The 8,904-nt window shown below is 28.8% G+C and overlaps 1 protein-coding gene across 1 annotated transcript in view; it reads right to left on the reverse strand.

Annotated features, from left to right (window-relative positions):
* LOC136973695 (GPI ethanolamine phosphate transferase 1-like) overlaps positions 1–7,545 on the reverse strand; it is a 29,068-nt gene extending 21,523 nt beyond the window's left edge. The window contains exons 1-2 of the mRNA XM_067268435.1: positions 7,144–7,545; positions 3,378–3,598 (exon numbers count right to left, since the gene is read on the reverse strand). Of these exons, the coding sequence (XP_067124536.1) occupies positions 3,378–3,598; positions 7,144–7,394 (472 nt within the window). The 5' untranslated portion in view covers positions 7,395–7,545. The remainder of the gene's footprint in view (positions 1–3,377; positions 3,599–7,143) is intronic.
* Positions 7,546–8,904: the final 1,359 nt, after the last annotated feature.

Raw genomic sequence — 8,904 nt, forward strand, 5'->3', positions numbered from 1 at the left:
ATTTTTCTCATTACAATGAAACCTGTGTAAACCAGAATCACATGGTGCCAAATTATTTTTATTCTATTTTGACAAATTTCTGCTTTGAACAGGTTTTAGTTTTTTTTAAATCTTTTTATCTTTAAACTAAATCAGATAAATGTCATACAGTTACATTCAGTTTTTATAGTAAAATAATTTTAATATACATAAAACATTTTTATTATTAGGTTTAATTCAAAGTGATTCCATCTATAATATTCAAACACAAGAATTGAGAACTACTTGATTCTAAAAAGTTCTCATTCCCAAGAATTTGTGCTAGGAATTCAAATGCTTGTCAGATGCAAATAAACCAATCTGAGTACTAAGGATTAGTGTATCACCCTGCCATCAAAGATTCTAACTGCATTACAATAATACAGAGACCAAGTTATTCTGTAATCTGGCTTCTTGAGGAATTTTAATACTCTAATATTCTTTCTTACTACTAACTTTAATACTCTAAATCAAATTAATCATTTATTTCAATCTCTGTTATTATCAACATATTAATCAACTTGTTTTCAAGACGGCAGGATGGCCAAGAGGACAAGGTGGCAGCCTACCATTCTAGGGGACATGGGATCGAATCCAGACAAATTGAAAAATCCCCAGGAATTTTTCAGGGGTGGTCCATTCGGACATGTTGAGCTCTATCCTTTGCCAGCTGCTCCATTATGGGCCTGGCTGAACCCATAATGGACTTGATAAAAGAGGCCCTCTTAGTGCCCACAGGGCAGAAGAGTTAAAAAAAAAAAAGAAAACTTGTTTTCAAGTACCTAGTTTTGTCCTAGTAGTTAGTTACCAACTAATTCACACAAGGCAAATTGGCAGTACTGTGTTATCTTATTCTGATTGTGAATTGTGTTTGTTGCTTGTTCTCAAGAACTCAATTCTCAAAAATGCATTCCAATTCTTAAAAGATTACTATAAATATTAATCACGAATAGAATTGGTCTTCAATTCTATTCCTGATTAATTCTAATAAAGACTAATAACATATTAACAAAGATCCTGTGTTTGTATGTCCCTGTAGCACATACCCTTTGTTTCTCTGACAAAATTCGAAATTGTTTTTGGAATACAATTTGTCACGTTCTGCAATGGTCATTATACATGGAGATGAATTTACTTATAAGTGAGATTTTAATTTTCCACTTTATTCAGGTTAATTTACATTCTTCATACCCTAAAGCTTCTTTCAAGTCCACAGTTACCAGCTCATAGTAAAATTAAACATAGAAAACTGCTCCTTTCCAAGAATTTAGATAGGTTTCCACTTTATTCAGGTTTTTATTTTTTTTATAAATTTAAAATTTAAAAGAAACAACATTTATAGTAAATTTGTTGTTAATAAATGTAAATGAAATTTGTTTTAAAATTTTCTTATTAAAATATGTGTCCAAAACTATCAGATCAGTTTAATATAAATATTCCCAACTAAGAGTGATGTAAAATATTTTCAAAACCAAATATTTCCCCTGAATATACAAAAAGTAAACTTTCTGTTTAAAACAAACAAGTTCATCTTATCAAGAATTGACTATATATATTTATATGGCTGGCTATTAAATTAGTAGTACCAACAGGAATGATGCAACAGAAAAGATGATATCACTAGAAGACCTTGATATACAAAAAGTATGCTGACTGGATTAATTAGACTTCTAGAAGTGAGTGAAGCTGGGAATTGATTAGAAATGAGTCCAGGATTACAGCATAACAAGACAGCAAATTCTGTGTCACTAAACCTGATATATAACAGCATATATAACAACTATTCATTTTAATCTGTATCCTAATGTCTTAAAAACATTTTAAACATTAAATAGTAGTTAAATTAAATGCTCATTACTAGTAAAGCCTTTTTGAACTGACATAGCTAAAGTTTCATGTAGTCAAATAGCCAAGAACTTCCTGACTATTGAAAGTTTTACAGCCATGCATAAATATAAAAAAAAGAGATTTGAAATATTATTTTATATAAAAAAAAAAGTCTTAGATCAAACAGTGAGAAAAACCAACTAAAATTCAAGATGGCCGGCCAGTTTATACAGAGTGAACCAAAAGTAGGTGGACATATATGATTATATTTACTAATACAATACAATACAATACAATTTTATCAATGCAAGTGCTCAAACTGCTGTCCATCACAATTTACACAGCTTTGAAGTCTACATTTCACCATTTCATGCTTCAAAAAACAATTTTGCACAAGTATCCTTGTGTATAAATTTCTTGAAATGCATTTCTGATGTAATTTTTCAACCATAACCAAGTTAAATATATAACACAAACCCTATTCCACCTACTGTCCATCTACTTTTGATTCACCCTGTATATTAGAAATATCAGAAAACTGAAATAATACAAGTAACTCAGACTGTTACAAAAGACAAACATGTTAATGGCAAAATACGTAACATTTTTATACATGTAATCAGTATAAAAAAAACTTTGTATACAAGAAAATACTTATCAATATAAAAACATTATACACTATATTATTTGTAAAAACAATGATTGAAATTAAAATTATTATTACTTTTTTATGTTATATTTTCATTAAAGTTAATGTAAATAAGATATTTTCATAAAGAAACCGTCTTGTATTAGTTTTTTTCGGAATGTTTATGAGAACTAGTACAAATGATAGGCAGCCATTTTCCTCACCCACCTTAAAATAAATTTATTCAAGTCTATCTATTGGAGCATTATATTCTTTAAATATGAATTGATGTTCATCAAGTAATTAGATATTCTCATTAAACTTTTTCTGCTATATGTCACTGAAAAGTTTATTACTAAATTTTAAAAATTAATTTGTTTGAAGATAAAATGTACAGATAATACCCACTCCACTAATACAATGTTCTGCTCCACCTCTGCCCTTCCAGAATGAAAATCTTAGCACTTACTATCAGCAACAGACATTTTAGGTAACATATACTAGTTGGCAATTCTAGTACACTCAAACCTGTTTTTGTGCGGTCTTTTTTTGTGCAATTTTTTATTTGTGCGATTTTTTGTGTGCGGTATATGAATTTCAATCAAATTGATATACTGCACAAAAATAATTGCACAAAACACATTGCACATATAAAAAATCGCACAAAAAAAGACCGCACAAAAACAGGTTTGAGTGTATTAATAGAAAAGACATCACACTATTTAAATAATTATTTTTAAAAAGCTCAGTAATTTGAAAGTGTTTATCTGGTGAACTGTTTAAAATAATGTCAATCAATTTCCACAATAATTTCATAAATATTTCTAAATTTAAAGATAAGAAAGTAGTATATAATTGTTTTTAATTTAAAAAATTCAAAGTAATTATATATATTTACTATTACCTTTAGCAAACATTGGAAGAATATCTGGACTACCCCATGCCCAAGTGTATCTACTTTCATTGAAAACTGAATCAAATTCCACAGGATTTTCTTTCCAACCTTTGAAAACTGCACTTACATCCTCATAAAATCCTGCAGCAATTGCAACATGTCCTGGTCTTGATTCAGTAGGGACTCGAGTATGAGAAATTCCCCAGGCACCTTTACTGCTCAAAATATCCCTATTTAAAATATTAATATATTTTTTAATATATAATTTTATCAGCTATAAAAATCTTAACATTAGTATATATTATACGAGTTGAATAATTTATCTATCAAATATGATTATGCAGCAATTAGAATCCATTTTATCAGAAAAATTATTTAATTGATATTTCTTTCAAATAAAATCTTACTGAATACAGGTATTTACTTTCAAATATTGATTATGATTTAGATTTATATAAAAATAATTAGTTACATGTTTTAATTATCATAAAAACAGCGTAAATGATTAAATGTGAATAAAATTCAAGAGATTTAACAGTTTTATTCAGTAGTGTATTTCATAAAATACATTTCATGACATAAGAAACACATAACTATTATATGAAGTAATGATATTTTAAATGTAGTAGTTTCTATGTTTATATCTGATGTATTTATATAATTATTTACAAATGTATTCTGAAGGAAAACTTTAATGAATCAATAAAATTAAATTATTTAAAAAATATAGTAATAAAATTGTCAATAATAATTAAATCCAAAGAAATAAAAGAAAATGCTTTTTTTTTTTTTTTATACTAATGTTCTAAGATTTAATGATTCATCTTCAGAGATAAGCTAAAAAAATAGATAATCTATATTATTAAAATTTATCAAAATAAAATAAACTTGATGTACAGCATAATTTGCTTACTTTGCATAATTAACAATCAGAGAATTCAGTAAAATTTTTTATAATAAAAATATTTTTAAAATTTTCAAAGGCTTAGAAATATAATTTCTTTATTTTAAATTCTTTACATTTTAAATAATTAGTGAATTGAAAAGATTATTACTGCATAATAAAATGGCAAGTTATATTTAAAAAACCATAAAAGTGATACTGATATATTTTATCATCAAAAGTTGCAGCTATTAAGCAAGTATTTATCCCATCTAATAATATTAATATCATATTTTAAATGATATGCAAAAGTAAAACTGATACAATATTAAATACTTATTCATTTTATAATTTTTTTTGCCCTATGGGCTCTAAGAGGGTCTTTTATCTAAGCCCATACCAGGCCAGGGGCCTGGCATGGGCTTAGAATATTGTAGGTTTGATCAGGCCCATAAAATAGCCAGATGATGAGGGATATAGCCTAACATATAATTTCTATTTAAATATACATGAAGAATTTATAAATGTAGTTATTTCAAAACTAACCTATTCACTACCTTCTGTATTTCATTGTCATTTTTTTTATTTTTTCGATTAATTAACACAAAAGTTTCATTAAATGAATTTTTTCTAATAATTAGAATTGCCAATGATAACCTTTCAGAATAGAATTTGTTTAATGTTTAGAAATTACTCTGCTGTAAAAGCAAGTTTTAAATGGCAATTATCAAAATCTTGAAGTTATGCTTAAAACTATGCTCTAAAAATGTAAACAGTAGAATTTGCATCAATAGAACGAATTACAAAAGTATGCAGAGTCTAGTAGAAACATGAGCAATTATAATTAGATGTTTGTTAACTTTTAAATATTTATTAACAAATTTTCATACACGAGATTTCAAACAACATAGTTTGCAATTTATTTTTGAAGATGATCTTGCCCAAACGACTCTTCGTGAACAAACATTATTCTCACCTTTGAAGGATGTCATGCATAGAATAGTGCAACCTATTCTTGGATATATAATTGACTGCATGAGAAATTTTGATATTGAGAGTTTGAATATTTTGTGGACAAAGAGTGTGATATATGAAGAGCATCCACAAAATATTGAAACTCTCAAAAGCAGATTCATCATGCAATCAATATCATGCCTAAGAATATGTTGCACCAGTGTATGCATGACATTCTTCAAAGATGTGAAGTGTTTGTTTGAACAAGGATCACTTGTGTAATATCATCTTCAAAAATAAATTGCAAACTATGCTTTTGAAATCTCATATACAAAAATTTGTTAATAAATATCTGTTTATAATTGACATTTTTCTATTGGATCCTGTATGACAGAATGCCACTTAACTTTTATGGCAGAGAGTAATTTCTAAACAGAATACAGATTCTATTATGAAAGGCTATCATTGGCAATCTTAATCATTGAAAGAAATCATTTAATAAAACTTTTATATTAATTACTAAAAAATGAAAATGAAAGTAAGCTATTATTTTAATCTTTGGAAGATATTTAGCAATTTTAACTGCTGAATACAACAGATGGCATATTGTTTAAACTGACTATACAATTAAAATAAAATCTCACTATATGGAATATTTATTTATTGAAAATCTTTTGACTAAAAACAAGAAATCACAGATTAATTATTATCATAAAATTACTTACATTCTTGCCAATTAATTCCTTCTGGACTGATAAACCAGATATTTTGAATATGATCTATGTAAAATGCATATCAAATGTCATAATTCCACTTCAAAGAGGCATGTCAAGATAATTATGACATTTGAAATGCATTTCATGTAAATCATGGAATTCATATGCAAAATGTTTAAATGATTTTATGGTAACAATTTAACCTGTGATTTTTGTTTCCAGTTACAAGATTTTAAATAAATAAATACTCCACATAGTGAGATTTTACTTTAATTATCTAATTATGAAATTGCTGCAATTAATAAATACCAGTAATGTGACTATACTATAAAAAATTGCAAACGAACTTGAATATAACCTACATATTTCGTTTTAGAGATAGATTTTTTGAAATATGTAGGTTATATCAATTCGTTTGCATTTTAAATAGTCACATGTATTGAATATGTAAAAAAATTTTAAACAATAATTTTATCTAATATTATTTTTAAAAATTCATATTTTTTAACAAAACATGAGAAATAGTTAAATCATTAACATGTTAACACATGATTAAACAACTAAATAACCAATTTTACTTGACATGACATGACATGAGAGATTAGAAAAATTGCCATGTCTCAGCAGATCTCAGATTCCAGGAAATTTTTTACTATGAACAATACTTTTATCCTATTTCAGTCTTAACATATCTTTATTAAGTATTATATACCGTATTTTATGGACTATAAGACGCACTTTTTTCTTTGAAAAATTGCCTCCAAAATTAAGGTGAGTCTTATAGTCCATAAAATACAGCAACAAAGACATTTAATTTTATACTATTGTACTGTACAGTACTACTGTATGAAATACACAGAAAAAAGAAGAAAAACAGAGATTATTTCTATTTTTTGTACATTATAATACAGAAAACTAATCTATCTTTAAAATTAAACATTTTATATAACAAATCTATTTTATGTATAAGCATCACCTTACAAATGGTCATTTTATTTGTTTTATGACAGGCAATGTATTTTCTGTTATACAAACTTAACATAAAGTATAATTTGTTCAGAATAATTAGTAACTAAATGTGAATTTCCTTAATTTATGATTTGTCAAAGGATATTAGTTATGTTAGCATTACTAAGCAAACTATTAAACAAAACAACACATTATAAATAACGTTATTTGCTATTATTTTCATTGCTAAACATTGAAAATATCATAATTTTACCTCAAATAAGGCGCTCTACTTTCTTCTTTCTCATTAAGTTCTAGCAATTTGTCTGCTCTCAGTCCATCAGCAACAAACAAAACAACTCTTTTCGCGGGAGGTGGCAACGGTATGTAATGAGGGCTCAATCCATGAATAATTGGTGATTTAAAATATATATCGAATACAGATGATAAAAATATTATGTGTATTACGATTCCTAGCGTCGTAACCCACATAACTGAAATCGATCGCGGGAAGAAGATAGACATACCACGTTGCGTTACGCGATCAGAACATAGTGAATCGCTTCCAATTTCTCGCCGGATATGGATGTGGATGTCACGTGATTTGATTTTGAACACTGATACCGAGATTTTGAAATTGCTAACGTTTTAAATTTTCTTCTATACCTGAGATAAAATAATATATGTTACATTACAACTATATGACCACAATTAAATATTTAATATTTGTTGATATATAAAATTGTCTGTTTTTTCAAAAAATGATTTTGATAGGGCACGTCATTAATTACGTATATGGGGAGGAGTTTGAAAAGTAGATACAGCGCAATACATCGGAGGGAGGGGGTCGCGGCCAAGGGCGTTAGTAAGATATAACGTAATTGGGTAACTTTTCGACACTTTTCGGTTAGTCTGACCCGTTGTTGTATGCTCGTGCTATCGACGAAATAAAGGCTATTTTGACTCGTTCCTGTGTGTTTTATCTTCTTACCCCGGATTTAACAAAATGTGTATTTAATACGTACGAATTCGTTATTATAAACCTGCTTATTAGTCTTTTTAAGCCTCTCCGCATTCTATGGGCTTTTATTTAACAAGAACATTATGGGTTCGGCTGTAAGAAACGGAGTCCGAACGGACTACCCCAAAATTTTTCAGCCTTTTTGATTCTTCCAGATTCGATCCTGGATCAACCAGAAAGGTAGGTTACTCGACCATACGTCTGTCTTCTGCTTACTACTCGTGAATAAATTATACTGAGGAACAAACTAAAACAAATCTGTTATAAGGAAATTACAGGTGATTCAAGTAGGAATTTTTCCACTGATTTCAAATCTATTTTTCATTTCTTTCTATCTGGCTCAGTTTTCGAGTAGTAAACATCTCTTTCTGATGCCAAAAAACAAAAACAAAAAAAATGTAATGAAAACACTAGTACGGTAATGATTGTGTACTCACCTAATATGTATCTCTTGTGGATTTCCTTTTCAAACTTTTCAGAGTCCAACATTAGTCAGTCAGCATACTTAAACTCATTCTGTCTTGATAATGGCTTTCTAATTCCCGATGGAATCTTTCACCGTGTTCGTCGCAGCGCATTCGTTCCTGTGAAAGATGCGAATCCAGGAATAGTCTCTGGACGTTCCAGAAGGATCATTAGGAATGTATGATGATGCAAGCTGTTATGTACAGGAGGGTCTAATGATGTGTTCACTTGTTTATAATCGATCAGCGCAAATCGCAACCGTCAATCTCGTAACGGTCAAATCGTAACGGTCAACTCTTTGATAACAGGTGCGTGTCTGGGAATTGTAACGGATAAGTTACGGCGGCGCTGATCGATTATAAACAAGTGAACACATCATTAGACCCTCCTGTATGTAAACCTCCAGGGGATAACCCACACCGAATTGCCCTTTGACCTAGTTAGGCGATCCCGCATCTCTGACCTTTGTCTTCGGTCTGTCGTGCGTTAGCTGTAGTAGCACTTAGACCTGGAAGCACAACGTTACGTTGTATTATCACACAGTTACGT

Source organism: Centruroides vittatus, unplaced genomic scaffold (assembly GCF_030686945.1).
Source record: "Centruroides vittatus isolate TY-2023 unplaced genomic scaffold, ASM3068694v2 contig_3271, whole genome shotgun sequence".
Lineage (NCBI taxonomy): Eukaryota > Metazoa > Arthropoda > Arachnida > Scorpiones > Buthidae > Centruroides > Centruroides vittatus.